At 40.0% G+C, this 15,321-nt stretch overlaps 2 protein-coding genes across 2 annotated transcripts; both read right to left on the bottom strand.

Moving 5' to 3' along the window:
- Nucleotides 1–779: 779 nt before the first annotated feature.
- Nucleotides 780–6,570, bottom strand: LOC118223785. Its single transcript, XM_035410772.1, has 6 exons — nt 6,454–6,570; nt 5,963–6,316; nt 4,354–4,707; nt 3,842–3,967; nt 2,181–2,233; nt 780–1,611 (listed from the first exon to the last, which is right to left on the bottom strand). Exons 1-6 carry the CDS (start codon nt 6,494–6,496, stop codon nt 1,480–1,482), a joined length of 1,062 nt encoding a protein of 353 aa, XP_035266663.1. The 5' UTR covers nt 6,497–6,570; the 3' UTR covers nt 780–1,479.
- A 4,380-nt stretch (nt 6,571–10,950) lies between these two features.
- On the bottom strand, nt 10,951–14,696 carry LOC118223789. Its single transcript, XM_035410776.1, has 6 exons — nt 14,621–14,696; nt 13,790–14,143; nt 12,722–13,075; nt 12,291–12,398; nt 11,381–11,430; nt 10,951–11,229 (listed from the first exon to the last, which is right to left on the bottom strand). The coding sequence occupies exons 1-6, from the start codon at nt 14,667–14,669 to the stop codon at nt 11,101–11,103; spliced, it is 1,044 nt and encodes a 347-aa protein (XP_035266667.1). The 5' UTR covers nt 14,670–14,696; the 3' UTR covers nt 10,951–11,100.
- Nucleotides 14,697–15,321: the final 625 nt, after the last annotated feature.

Raw genomic sequence — 15,321 nt, 5'->3', positions numbered from 1 at the left:
TTTTACTGTTGATCACCGTCACTGAGAGTGGGCCAATTTCCTACGGCTGCCGTGATGGCCCCCCTGAAACCTGCTGCGCCCCGAGCGGGTGGAACTCTTATGTCATTTGAGGGCAAGTTTGTGCTGTGCAGTGTAATCCAGTGCGGTTCTGAAAATGCTGTATGTACAATTCCTGTTATTCAGTGATGTTCTATTTTTTTTTTTTTTTTTTGTGTGTGTGGCTGCACAGTAGGTACATAATTCTGTGGCTGCACAGTAGGCACATAATTCTGTTTCACTCGTGTTCAAACTCAGCGTTTGCCTTTTCTTACATTCTCATGATGCATACGGCTTCATGGATACCTGTTATTGGACGTACTCATCAAGCTAAAAAACCTTATGATACCATGAGCCTGAACAGGATGACTCTCTGACATCTTCGCCCAGAAATAAATGACTTCTTGTGACAAGTCAAATCATTATCTTGTGTGGGTTGGGTTCCAACTGTAGATGGTCATTCAAGCCAGCTCGCACATTAACCTTCATAACATAACGGTGGTTAGAAGTTGATCAATCAAACAAAAAATGATGATGGTGGTGATGACAATGATGACGATGACAATGACAATGCTGGTGGTGGTGGTGGTGACGATGATAATGATGAAGCTGATGCTGATGCTGATGATGATGAAGGCAATGATGATGATGATGATGATGAAGATGATTTTTAGGATACAATACATAAATAATAGTAATAATAATAATAATAATAATAATAATAATGATGATGATGATTTAGGCATGTTTCATTTCATTTTATTCAGGAGATAATTTTTTTTTAATTATGGGCCAGTACATAATACAAAGCAATACATAATACAAAACTCAGTTTAGTCCAGGACTAAGCAGCCATTCAGTTAAAGACAATATGGTATAACATGATCGTTTGTCATGTACACACAATAGTGCACTCTAACAGTTTCCTTCACAAAAAAGAAGTCAGCCATCACATACTTAAGCCAAAGGAATATTACAAATAAAAATTCAAACATAACTTACAGCTATTTTCCCTACAGGTACATAGAAAATAAAACATATACTTGCATTGCCAATGTGTCAATGCGTCAGAGGCAAATGACAAAATGAAAATGTCAAAAGGGAAGAAAGTAACTCAGAAGCTTGAATTGTTGGTTGAACTGACAGGAAGTGGAACAAAAAAAAAAGAAAATCAAAATTGGGCCATTGTTTTCTTTCAAATAAAAATTAAAGTTTAACTTGCAGCTATTTTTCCTGCAGGTGCATGGAAAATAAAACGCACTCAACTTGAATCGCGTCAGCAAATATTCGGCATAGGTAAACGTTAGTCACCCAAAATTAAAGCTTTCAGATAAAGAGCATACAGTACAGCCGCACTGCCGCTGCCAAAACTCCAATGTGCGTTCACTCCAGTTAGACGAAGTTTTCTTCCGCGATCTTTGTTGGATACCTTCAGAAAAGCTTTCACCTCCAGTCTTGAGTTCTCACGTCGGAATAGACGGGGTCTTCCCGCTGGTCTCTCCTCTTGGGCCTGACTTTTGTGTTCTTTTCACTGAACCTCAGAGCGGCGTAGTTCAGCGCGTCCTCAGTAGAGCACTGTGGGAAGGCAGGCGAAAACAGAAACCATGACGGGAGTTTGTAAGGGCAAAGATCACATTTAAATTACAGGCGTTTGGCAGACGCTCTTATCCAGAGCGACTGACACAACGTTTTACACAGCATTTACATTGCATCCATTTATACAGCTGGATGTATACTGAAGCAATGCAGGTTAAGTACCTTGCTCGAGGGTACAACGGCAGTGTCTTGCCTGGCAATCGAACTGGTGATATTTTTTTTAGGTTACAAGACCAGCTCCTTACCCCTTATACCACAGATTACCGCCCAGATTACCACGAGCTGTACGACTGCTATGGCACAATGCTGGTATAAATGAATATATTTCTTCCTTGTTCATTTTCAATAATTCAGATCATAAAATTCATAAGTGGTTGTTTGCTCTTTCAACCTTTTGGAAAATAGTCAGTTAAAAGATGTATGTATCCAGAGTAGGCCTATATATTAGCATATATTAGCACACAATATGATAGAATATGGAAAGCTCTGTTTCAAGCCTCATGGCTTTGTGGGAAGTTTTGAACGGATGTAGTAAGCATCTTTCACACCTGTTCTCTTGGATCGTCGGTGGTGTCAAGCCGGCTTTTCTGAAGATTGTTACCTGTTTGAAGATGAGAATATTTTAAAATATTGATAAATGTTTTATGATTAATTTAACATGCACTATAGGATAAGTGGAATGGAGCTTGAAAGTTATCTGCAAAACGTTTCTATTTTAAAGTTACAGGCAACTGGATTCAAATTGTGGTTATATTTCCCAGAAGTGGCAATTGATTGTCTTCTTGATATTTCTTTCAAGTTTTTAACCCAATTATTAACCAGTAAATTGTAATAAACATCATTAGATTTTTTGTGACAGGACAGGGTGGGCGTGTATCCTGCACTCATTAGTATTCATGTCCGCTAGCTAGGTTAGGGCCGGTTCCTCATCGCTAGCCAGGTTAGAGCTGGTTCCTCGTCGCTAGTTAGGTTAGATTCCGGTTCCTCGTCGCTAGCTAGGTTAGAGCCGGTTCCTCGTCGCTAGCTAGGTTAGAGCCGGTTCCTCATCGCTAGCTAGGTTAGAGCCGGTTCCTCGTCGCTAGCTAGGTTAGAGCCGGTTCCTCGTCGCTAGCTAGGTTAGAGCCGGTTCCTCGTCGCTAGCTAGGTTAGAGCCGGTTCTTCGTCGCTAGCTAGGTTAGAGCTGGTTCCTCGTCGCTATCTAGGTTAGATTCCGGTTCCTCATCGCTAGCTAGGTTAGAGCCGGTTCCTGATCACTAGCTAGGTTAGAGCTGGTTCCTCATCGCTAGCTAGGTTAGAGCCGGTTCCTCATCGCTAGCTAGGTTAGAGCTGGTTCCTCATCGCTAGCTAGGTTAGAGCCGGTTCCTGATCACTAGCTAGGTTAGAGCTGGTTCCTCGTCGCTATCTAGGTTAGATTCCGGTTCCTCATCGCTAGCTAGGTTAGAGCCGGTTCCTCATCGCTAGCTACGTTAGAGGTGGTTCCTCATCGCTAGCTAGGTTAGAGCTGGTACCTCATCGCTAGCTAGGTTAGAGCCGGTTCCTCATCGCTAGCTAGGTTAGAGCCGGTTCCTCATCGCTAGCTAGGTATCATTGTAAAACTGAGCTACTGTGCACTAACATTAGACTCTATAGCCCTCTCATACTCTTTTGATATTGCAGTGCCCGTGGGCTGCAGAAATAAAACCCATTTCTTGTAGGGCTCTTCGTTTTTTCAGAAAAGAAAAAAGCACATTGCTTTCACGCAGTGCGCAGCCTTTTCTATCAGTTAATTTAACTCACTTTTACAGAGCTTTCTATCCGCTAATATAGCTTGGATACAGAGTACACAACCTTTTATATCAGCTAATATAATTCACTTTTACAGAGCTTTCTATCAGCTAATATAGCTCGGATACAGAGTACACAACCTTTTATATCAGCTAATATAACTCACTTTTACAGAGCCTTCTATCAGCTAATATAACTCACTTTTACAGAGTGCACAACCTTTTATATCAGCTAATATAACTCACTTTTACAGAGCTTTCTATCAGCTAATATAGCTCGGATACAGAGTACACAACCTTTTATATCAGCTAATATAACTCACTTTTACAGAGCTTTCTATCAGCTAATATAACTCACTTTTACAGAGTGCACAACCTTTTATATCTGCTAATATAACTCACTTTTACAGAGTGCACAGCCTTTTCTATTTGCTAACATCACTCACCTGTACAGTGCTCACAAACTTTTCGTTTCTTCCAACTGCGGAGAAGAGCGGCGATCACAATCAGGCTCAAAGCCAACGCCACACAAGGGATGCTGAGAATTATGAAAGAGACTGTCTTCGGTTCCCCTGAAATAAAAAACAATAAAATTCAAGTGCAGGTACAGCCAGTCTGTTACTTTATTTTCATTGGGCAAATATGATCTGCCCCAGTCAGGTAGAAAATCGGGCTAGAGGCATTTGAACACTGAAATTACAACATTCTAAATTGACCATTGTAACATAGATCCTCTCCTGCCCAATTCATGATTTGAAGAACCGTGAAAATTTCTTATTATTTTCATAACAACGAAGGAAATTCTTGAGTGCAGTGCAACCCAATGTTTTGAAGTCTATTTAGGACCTTGAAAGAGCTCACCCTGTTTGGGGTTGTATTAGTCTAATGGGGTATCGCAGTCCAAAACGTGTGTGTGTGTAAGGGGGGGATGGATGGGGCGGGTCTATTTATGGATTACCCTCTATGCCCAGCTTGGTTCCGTTCCCAAACAGGATCTCCCCACAGGTGGCCACAGCACAGTAGTAAGTCCCAGCATCAGAGGAGCTGAGGTTCCTCTTGGGGAAGTTGTAGACACAGCTCTGTGTGGGAGACACAGCCCCAGGGCTCCTCTGGCACTCATCACCCCTTGTTCCATGGGTGTAAATGATTCCTGGAGGGGACTCTCCTGAGCCCTGTCTGATCCAGTACACACTGTGTTCTCCTGCACAGGTCTCAGTGTGTACTGTACACTGCAGAGTCACAGAGTCTCCTGGCTGCACTGACTCAGACTCGGGCTGCTGCAGCACTACTGTCCTGTTGTGTGACTCTGACCCTGTAAAAGGTTCATACTCATGTCAATGCAATGCAAAATTGTCGACTGGAGACCATTATAAGGACAAATTGAATTGAATTTAAATCCTTGCATATAAATTGTGCAGCTGCCATTAAAATGAGCATTTAAACAAGATTTAACAAGCGTTAAAGGCTGCAAAGGTACTGAGGGTCGAGCGGGGGCTTCAGTGGATGGAAGATGCAAAATAAATGCCCCATTAAATGAGACTGTATGCCCCACACTGTTTACCATGAGCCATGAAAAAGCAACAGAACCGGCAGTGAGAACAGTCCTGTTGTGAGAGCTGCCAAATCACCTGATTTTGTGAGTGAAACGGACCATTTATATTCAAAAACTGCATTCGGCAGAAGTGCATGCACCTGGAACAAGTTGGTAATTTAGCAGCACGATGAGTTAAACTTCATGTTTCAGCTGAGCGGAGTGCCATGTGGCCAATGCAGTCTCCAAAAGCATTGTTATGTGAAAAAGGTTTATTGACTACCTCTACAACCATATGTATTTTACTATACAAGAAATTATAACCGTTGTATTAAATTAAATATTAATTTGTAAATCAATATTTTTTTCACTAGAGCAGAATCAGGTAATATATTAACAAAAAAAAAAAGATGACAAGACATGCTGGACACACTGGAACTATAAGCAAAAAGGTAAATTTTTAAAAACTGTGATTCATAGAAACAGGTTTTAATGCCTTGTTTCTGAATTACTCAAAAAATCATGCAGCTAGGAAATTTTCAGAAACTTCGTAGTGATACTCGCATATTTACAAGCGTATATATAGCCTTCAAAATGAACTATATTAACTATCCAAAGACATGTGCTCCTTGATTGAGCATAGATGGTTTCACAGAAAGAGAGTGTTAAAAACATGATAAAATAGTGTGCTTCAAAATTATTTTCAGTCAGTACATTGGTGCAATTATAAAATGGTAGATTTGCACTGGACAAAAATGTCCCTATAAACAGAGACTTATAAAGTCATACATATCAGTGTCATGGAAAGGTCTCATTTACAGTTACAGAAATGCATTTTTAATAACATTTCTGGAACATGCACTTTTTTCTAGAGTTCTTTGTTGTTGTTTGTTTCATACTGTAAATGGAATCAATATTTCTTTTTGCTGTGCCAGTCTATAAATAAACATACCCAGAGCTTCAATTTAAACTACAGAATGACAAATTACTATTACAAATTACGGTTATGGAAAAAGGAAATAATTTTTAAATTTACCTGTCATCATTAAAGTAGCTCCATCTCCAAAGCTGATCTCACTGTAGCGCGTAATACTGCAGTAGTATGTGGCTGAATCAGACGGCTCTACTCCTGACACAGTCAGGTTAAAGCTCCCCTTCGCTGTTTTAGCACTGAGGCGTGTGCTGTTTTTAAACTCATTGAAAAATATAGCACCTGATTCAGGGTTCATTGTTAGTGCTACAATCTGAGGCTTCTCTCCAAGAGGCTGCTTAAACCAGCTGGCACAGGACACAAAATCTTGAGCATGGAAACATGGGAGAGTCACAGTGTCTCCAAGCTGAGCTCTCACCAGCGCGTAAGGCTGATTAACATTCTTCCCAAGCAGACCATCTGGAAAAAAACAGAAAGCAATATTTCAACCTCAGTGTCAGCAGGAAAACAACATCAACCTGTTCATAAAACCTCTATACAGTCCTTGAGTAGAGTTATTTTGGCTGATAAGTAAATAGTAATATTTATTCACTTACAGACTTTGCTGAAAAGCACAAGAATTGCACAGAGTGGTGGCATCACTGTATCTGAACTCTCCTCTTCTGGAGACTCTCCTCTGCCTGAGACCCTGCTTGTCCTCTGCGCTGTAAAACTCAGATATGTACAGATAAGAGGAGGACTTGAGGTGATAATTTCCAGTGATTCACTGAACAGTAGGAGGGCACATGTCAGTGGCAGATTTGATTGGCTGTATAATGAGGCAAATTATTGGGTGCACAAGAGTTGCGCAAGCGTCCGCTGATAAACACTCTCAGTGCAACAAAAAAAGACCGTTGTCATTATTTCCATTTTTCTTTCATGTGTGATGACATTTTCAGGTCATCATTGCAAATGAGAATTTGTTCTGAACTGACCATCCTGCTTAATAAAGGTCAAATAATAATAATAATCCAGTTATTTACAGTGCAATCATGTGGAAGTCTTCATGAAGTTTGAAATAGATTACTTTGAGAATAACTTCACATTGGAAACGGCACCTCGATTCGTACTACAGTGTAATATCTGTGTTTGTGTATGTGTGTGTGTGTGTGTGTGTGCATTTGTGCATTTGTGCTTGGGTGTTTGTGTGTGTGTGTGTGTCTGTGTGGGTGTATATGAGTGTGGGTGCATGTGTGTGTGTGTGTGCCTGCGCGTATGTGTGTGTGTGTGTGTATATATGACTGTGAGGTTGTGTGTGTGTATGCGTGTATGGTTGTGTGTGTGTGTGTGTGTGCGTGTGGTTGTGTGTTGTGTGTGCATCTGTCTTCTGTAATCTGGAAACAAAAAAAAGAAGTGGCCTAAAAAAATTATTTGCTTCCTACATACCTGACCCAAAAATATAGATTGGTGATGATGCTATTCAGTTCAGAACCATGGACAGCTCAGTGGAATGTTCATACTGTGATGTCACAGTTCCCTGTAATCTTGAGGAAGCCATAAGAAGATAACAGAGTCTTGCATTGTCAAAACACAAGTGAATAAAATCTTTAAATGTTTACATTATCTCTTATTTGAATACTGAATGTGATTATTTTAACCTAAGGTGATTTCCATGGCTGTTAAGAAAGCTTGATACACATGGACTGTGCAGATTTAGCAGGAATTCATGTTTATCAGGATTTAGATATCCCACTGCTGACTAATTATAACAGGGAGTGTCACTGGATATTAATCTCAATTAGGGATTAAATCAAAATGTTTACATTTGTAGAATGTTTAAACTCCTATTGTACGAACATGTCAAATGTTGTTTTGAGCTCAATGAAAGTTAATCAAATGGCTAAAGAAAGACCATGATTATAAAGATTTCAAACTACCAGTGAAAGATTTCTGACAGCCCTCTGATCTAAGTGCAGAGATATGTACTATTATTGTTAGAAAATAATTGCATGTAGATAGCACACATAGTTCTGACCCCTCCTAAGTATTGTATGAGAGAGAGAGAGAGAGAGAGAGAGAGAGAGAGAGAGAGCGAGAGAGTGAAAGGAAGAAAGAGATAGAGACAGAGAGGGGGGTACCAGGTGACGTATGAAAGGCGTGCATACAGAGGAAACCACTAAGGCAGAGCACAGAGGTTTTGTTTTGAGTCAGTGGCCAGAGAGTCAGACCAAACCACAGAGAGAGCTGCACCTCCAGCATTGTGCAAAAAAGCCCCCCCTCAGACCAGAAAAGCAGGTCTCAGAGCGTGATCTCTAGCACGCTCTCAAAGGGAAAGAGGTCATAAACAGGAAACTAAAACATTAACAGTCTATAGTTAATACTGACAATGCCCTCAGTGCTCAATGGAAATTAACTTGCAGGGATACTGCTCTCTTTGGTGGTGAGTTCATTTAAAACCCAAACAAACAAACAAACATACACACACACACGCACACACATACGCACACACACACACACACACACTTCTCCCTCACCCATGTACTCACACCCAGTTATATACAAAACCCCCATGGTTCATTTGAATCCATTCTGCTGCACACCTTACTCAGCACATACATTCATTATGCATACTGCAGGGCCTGAATGAGTCAAGAGCTCTTTCATGTCCCATGACACTACAGCTGGTCACATGACCATGGGCAGAAAAAGAAGGGAAAGGATCCAGATGCTGAGTGATTCAATGCATCTGATGATGTTTGTACTGAAAAACTTCATCACGACATTTCAGTATTTTTTTTATGACTTATTGAAGGCATATTTAAATCTTTTAATGAGGTGCACTTCACTGAGCATTTTACGTATGATGATATTCAACATTGCAAGTAGTACATCAAAAATTTCATAGGTGCTAAAGAACATGTCCAGATCAGCAAAATCAGACCAATACGTTGTGACTTTCAAAAGTTTCAGATCATAATGTTATAATTTATCATCATCAAAATGCCACATTTATAGTATACTGTGCTGCTGCCTACTGGTAAAACTTTGAACTACATGCCTTGAAAAAGAAGGTTATGATGACTTCGCTTTTGCACCATAATGCAACTAAGAAGCAACAGCATAAAACATGCAAATGATGATGAATGTAAAATAGAAACGTGTAAAGCCCTCTTTAATTATAGAAAGCAATACTGACTTTTTGTCCCTGCAATTTTTGACCATATTTGGTAACACGGGGACAGATATTTACTTTTTTTTTTTTTTGTTTAAATATAAAGGCACTGTTTTCTAAGCCTCTCTTGTCTGGTCTGTTGTTATGGAAAGGTGGTCTGAGGTGTGAGTTTGTTCGGAGCGTCAGTGTGGTTTCAGCGCTGAGATAATGTTTTATGACTTATTGAGTGTATATTTAACTCTTGGGGACAGATTATACATAAAAGTGCACTGTTTTCTAGGCCTCTCTTGTCTGGTCTGTTGTAATGGAAAGGTGGTCTGAGGTGTGAGGCGGGTGAATTTGATCGGAGCGTCAGTGTGGTTCAGCGCTGAGAGAGGAAGGTGTGAATACAGCTCTGTGCAGCAGGTCAGTCTTCCTGTGCAGCTCTGGTGTGTGTAGAGCTGAATATACAAGGCTGTGAGTGGAAAATAAGTGGACCTCCCCTGTCACCACAACAGAGCAGTTTGAAACAGACAAACACATTGTGATTGATGTTCTTTGAATATGGTGAGGGGTAAAATACCAGTAATGTTGCGCATGTAAGATTCAAAGGCCATTGTAATCATTTAATGCTGTCAAAACTAAATACTTTACAGGAGCAAGTCTGGGTAAGGGCATTACTCTCTCCTTGTTCTCTAGATTATCGGCCACTGTGAACACCTGACAGGCTTCTCAGCAGGAAGTGCATGAACATGTGAGAGTCTGTTCATGCTCTGTCCCTGTACACAGGAAGGAATCTGCCACTGAGTCATTCTGTCTGAACATGTGCCCAGTTGTTCTAAAATGAACAGCACAGCATCAGTAACTGAGAGCGCAAGAAAGCGTCGCTGTGCATACAGGAAGTGCTTTGGTTACTGAAGGTACAGGAAGGGCTCTGCTAGCAAGAGGCCTCGGCCTTCAAAGAGCATGTCTAGTTGTTATAAAACATGCAGCAGAGTACCCAAATCCCCTGGCTAAGCAGTGGCAGACACATATTGGTAGTTATGCCAGATCCAGCCCTGGTATGGATGTGCAGACATATTTCTACATGCCTTCTCCATGTGGTACAATTATCCCTCTAAAACTTTACATGTCAGTATTCATACAGCAAGATGCATTGTGATAGAAATGTATCAGATTCATATACTCTGACTGTCTGATATACGGAGTTATTAAGCAGCCAACGTCCATAATCTGGAGTGGGAAACACTAACCATTATTGAGATTCATTTAATTTGCGGACTTTCAACATGTCCATGTGTAATCATTCACAAAGATTACTTCTGCAGCAACACAAACAGCTGAATATTTACCCAATTTACTGTAGAGCCAGAAGTGATTGAATCCCTGGTAACATTAGTGTGCAATTTAAAGTAGCTAAAATACTGATAATAATGATATCAGACTATATGCATGCAATAAATGGTTAATTAATGAATAAATTAGCTGTAGAAAACCTGTGCATTCTCAAAGCTTTTTCCTCTTGTTCTGGATGCAAACAACGATTTATAATCGCACTCGAAGTTACCGCCAAGCAACCAAGTAAAATACTTTTATCTAAATTTTTGGACATTTCAGAAGCGAAGGTTAACAGCACACTTTTACCCAGAGTTCCGCACACAATTTTACACGTGTAACACAAATTAATGTTGCACAGATAGGTTTATATGCTGAAGTCATTGGGGTTAACAGCCTTGCTCAAGGGTAGAAGGGCAGTGCATCACCTGAGAATCGAGTTGCACGTCCTGTTCCCTACAGTAACTACTGTTCCCTGTACTACGCTACTGCCCTAAACCAAGCTAGGCTCAGCAACAACGAGCACCATTTAACAGACAAGCCACACAAGCGCATCAGTGTACAATGTTTTTGCAGTTTTACTTTGTTTATTTAAAAAAAAAAAAACATTAAAAAACAGCAGAATTTAACAAGCACAAGCTCTTAGTTTAAAAAAAGGAAAATCCCGTAGGTCTATGTCATTTACAGCCACACATTATTATGTTCACCAATGCTAGTGAAAAAATGTTTGATAAACAGTGATTATTCTTGTGATGAAGACGAATTTTCACGGAAAGCTTCACTCGCGGTCTCTAAATCTCGTATCGGAGTAAACCGTTTCTTTCTCCACTTCCCTCTTGTTCCGCCTCACTTTGGGTTTCTTGGTGGTGAAAGTCAAAGCAGCGTAATTCATTGCTTCCTCTTCATACTAAAAGGAAAAACATGACACACCACATAGGATTACTCCTCATTCTTATTATCATTTAGGAGAATATTCACCACAGAAATTGACTTTAATTCATTTAGTTAGTTAGTTAGTTAGTTGCCTTAAAATCTTTTTCACAAAATAGTATTTGTACCTGTTCGCTTGACAAGTCTTCTCTGGACACGTGGTTCGTTGATGCAGCTCCTGTTTCAGTAAAAAGAAAATGTAAACCACTGGTGGTTGTCTGAAAATAAAGCTATTGTTCTTTTATTTTTCTTCTTCTATTATTATTATTATTATTATTATTATTATCATTATTAATATTCACTGTAACAGTAGCAGTTGTGGTAGTAGTGTTTTTCATTTTGTAAATTATATTTGCGACAGTTGGACGGTTAGTTGCTATACATATCTGATAAGATGTGGTAAGTATATCTGAGGAATACGTCTATTATATAATCAGGGAATAGGGGTTCAATTGCGATTACATATCTCCTGAAAAACATTTTTATTTATTTGAAGGCCAAAAGATTCTGCTTACTCTGCATTCTCTTTTACTGCTTTTTACTGGCTTTTGCTCAAGAGCACTTTTATTTTCATAATCGAGGGTTTGTCACATCACAGCTGTTGTGCCTATAATTTACTTAGTGCCAGCACGGTACCAAACACAAATGCATAAAAAAATAGAACCATAAAATATAATTTTGGGTTAAATACTGAAGTTTAAGCAAAAACAATTCAAGATTTGACTTGCTTTTTCATGTGATCTGTGCATATAATATTCCTAAAAGTGTTGTGAGACACCCTTTTGCAACAATGGAGCAACTTCACCTGATGTTGTTTTACAGAACTGTCACTATATATGACTATTTCTGTGTGCTATTTATGAAATTGCCTTGCATGCAGCTGACAAAATTATTGTCGAATTTGAAAACGCAACTTTACATCAAACACCCTTTATCTTTCATACTTGTCTGATGTGATTTAACAAATAATTTGATTGCAAACATTGCAAAAAAAAATACCTGTGACATGCACCACTTATTGATAACTTGGTCTCTTACCTTTGCAATTCTCACAGCTTTTTCTTCTGTTCAGAGCAAGGACAATGTTTAAGATCACACTCAACGCCAGAGCTCCCACCAAGCAATAAAGAGGCAGATGTTCATTCCCTGAAATTTTAAAACAAAATTTAGTATAGCACCCTTCATGAGAAATTTTAATAAGAGAATAACAAGACATTGACAGTGACACCCATCCAAAGAACTGATCTGCATGAGAATAAAAATTAGGGATGGAAAACTATTCACAATTTACAACGTAAAAATAAATTAGCAAACGTTAAACAATAATCCAAAAATATCAGATGAAGCCTGTATGCTCTAATGGTTGAAATGATTAAAAACATCATTCTTTAGCCTTGCTAGAAAAAAAAAAAAAAAAAAAGCATGAACAAAGACAATACTTTTTACTATGTGATTGCATTTTTTCTTACCCTTAACATCCAGCTTGGTTCCGTTCCCAAACAGGATCTCCCCACAGGTGGCCACAGCACAGTAGTAAGTCCCAGCATCAGAGAGGCTGAGGTTCCTCTTGGGGAAGTTGTAGACACAGCTCTGTGTGGGAGACACAGCCCCAGAGCTCCTCTGGCACTCATCACTCCTGTTTCCATGGGTGTAAATGATTCCTGGAGGGGACTCTCCTGAGCCCTGTCTGAACCAGTACACACTGTGTTCTCCTGCACAGGTCTCAGTGTGTACTGTACACTGCAGGGTCACAGAGTCTCCTGGCTGCACTGACTCAGACTCGGGCTGCTGAAGTACTACTGTCCTGCTGTGTGACTCTGACCCTGTAAAAGGTTCATTTTGATTATGCAGTAAAAGGTCTAGTTATACAGTGAGCTTAATCTTGTTTGGGACAAAAACACAAAGAACTGCCCAGAGATCCAAAGCACCCCCTTATCTATCATACATGGTGGTGGGGGCCTTGTGGTTTGGCCATGTATGCCTGCCACAGATACTGGCTCACTGGTGATGTAGCTGCTGAGAGCATCTGAGAGCATCTTGTCTGCTCAACCAAATGCCTTCAAACTCATTGGACGGCACTTCATCCTACAGCAAGACAATGATGCCAAACATACTGCTAAAGCAGCAAAGGCACTTTTCAATGCTAACATCTGAATCTGATCTGAATCCTATTGAACATGCGTTTTATATGCTGACGGCACTACTTAAGACATACGACAAAGTACTAAACATGACTGTTTTAATTTGCATAACATTAAGTCCCACACAATATGCCACACTGAGATGGGGCGGCTAAGTATAAAAAGTAATTTCTTCATGGTGAAACCAAAGTATATAAAAAATGACCTTTAATAAAAGCTGAGAGTGTGCACTTTAACCACACATGAATTGTCTGATTGCAAATCATAAACTGAGGAGAACAGAGCCAAATCAAGAAAGAAAATACCACGATGTTGTCCCAGATATTTTGGAGCTCACTGTATAACCCAATCAGGTTATTAAAAAAATATCAAAGTAAAAGTATTTAATTTCCATACCTTGTAGTATAAGAAACATTCCTTTATCAAACTCCACGGTTGTTGAATACATTTTCCCACAGTAATACATCCCTGAGTCTGATGGTTGGGTTTTGGAGATGATTAAATTCAGTATTCCATTGTGCATGTGAGCTGTAATGCGTGGGTCATCTTTAAACTCACTGTAAAAGGTGACATCATTTCCATATTTAACTGATGACAATACGAGCTCAGGTGTGTGGCCCACAGTTTGCTTGAACAATACTTTGATTGCGGTTTTCTCTTTAGCAAAGAAGCACCGCAGCGTTGCAGTGTCTCCAAGCTGAGCTGTTAGCAGGAGAACTGGCTGAGCTAAGCCTTCGGTCTGTGTCCGATCTAAAAGACGAGAGAGAAAAGACGGGATGCATAAATTTATATCCAAGTACATGCTCAAAAGAACCACAATTTCACAAATGAGATAAATCTGAGAAAGTATCTGACCATTTAGTTTAGAACAACCCAACTTTTTCTGTCAAGCTCCTCTGATGTAACACATAATTAAATTCATGAAGCTCTTATATAGTGCCCCTCATGTTGGTGTCCCAGAGCACTTCACAAGGAAACAACAATTCCAGTCAGTTAAATTTCAAACATACAAGCTATCAGCACACAAGAAGGGATCAATGTTAGGTCCTGATTCAAACAAGCCGGTTGTAGCTGCACGTTTGAATTGAACTATTTAACTCCATATTCAAGGCGCATGACATAACTCCTGTGGCCCGGTTTTGTCTGTTTGTTGATTTTTTTGTTTTAGTTTTTTTTTTTCATGTTGCCACGGTGAAACCCAGCACTGTCCATAGAAGCAGCACTTACACAACTTCCCGAGAACCAGCACGCACAGGCAGATTCTAATCGCACACATCTTTCTCCCACTCCTCCGGCTGGGCTTCTGTGCTCTGTGTCTGAGGCAATTGACAGGAATAAAAATGTCAGGAGGGGGTGAAACTAACCCAGAAGCTCAAACCATTGGTTAAACAGACAGGAAGTGGAACAACAAAAAAAAGATGAAAATTGGGCCATTGTCTTCTTTGCTCCATTTTACTGTTGATCACCGTCACTGAGAGTGGGCCAATTTCCTACGGCTGCCGTGATGGCCCCCCTGAAACCTGCTGCGCCCCGAGCGGGTGGAACTCTTATGCCATTTGAGGGCAAGTTTGTGCTGTGCAGTGTAATCCAGTGCGGTTCTGAAAATGCTGTATGTACAATTCCTGTTATTCAGTGATGTTCTATTTTTTTTTTTTTTTTACACCATCTTGCCCTGATTTCTGAGTCCACTTGTGTGAGTGTGGCTGCACAGTAGGCACATAATTCTGTGGCTGCACAGTAGGCACATAATTCTGTTTCACTCGTGTTCAAACTCAGCGTTTGCCTTTTCTTACATTCTCATGATGCATACGGCTTCATGGATACCTGTTATTGGACATACTCGTCAAGCTAAAAAACCTTATGATACCATGAGCCTGAACAGGATGACTCTCTGACATCTTCGCCCAGAAATAAATGACTTCTTGTGA

Source organism: Anguilla anguilla, chromosome 3 (genome assembly GCF_013347855.1).
Source record: "Anguilla anguilla isolate fAngAng1 chromosome 3, fAngAng1.pri, whole genome shotgun sequence".
Lineage (NCBI taxonomy): Eukaryota > Metazoa > Chordata > Actinopteri > Anguilliformes > Anguillidae > Anguilla > Anguilla anguilla.
The sequence above is the reverse complement of the archived record's forward strand: the minus strand, read 5'-3'. Positions and strand labels throughout refer to the sequence as shown.

Excerpts from the sequence above, each read along its gene's own strand:
- LOC118223785 (XM_035410772.1), bottom strand. The coding sequence starts at position 6,496 with ATGCCACCACTCTGTGCAATTCTTGTGCTTTTCAGCAAAGTCT. Across the intron at positions 3,968-4,353 it reads AACCAAGCTGGGCATAGAGG|GGGAACCGAAGACAGTCTCT; the intron begins GTAATCCATAAA and ends TTTTTATTTCAG. Across the intron at positions 2,234-3,841 it reads AGTTTGTGAGCACTGTACAG|GTAACAATCTTCAGAAAAGC; the intron begins GTGAGTGATGTT and ends ATCTTCAAACAG.
- LOC118223789 (XM_035410776.1), bottom strand. The coding sequence starts at position 14,669 with ATGTGTGCGATTAGAATCTGCCTGTGCGTGCTGGTTCTCGGGAAGTTG. Across the intron at positions 14,144-14,620 it reads GCTGGTTCTCGGGAAGTTGT|ATCGGACACAGACCGAAGGC; the intron begins GTAAGTGCTGCT and ends CTCGTCTTTTAG. Across the intron at positions 11,230-11,380 it reads AAGACTTGTCAAGCGAACAG|TATGAAGAGGAAGCAATGAA; the intron begins GTACAAATACTA and ends TTTTCCTTTTAG.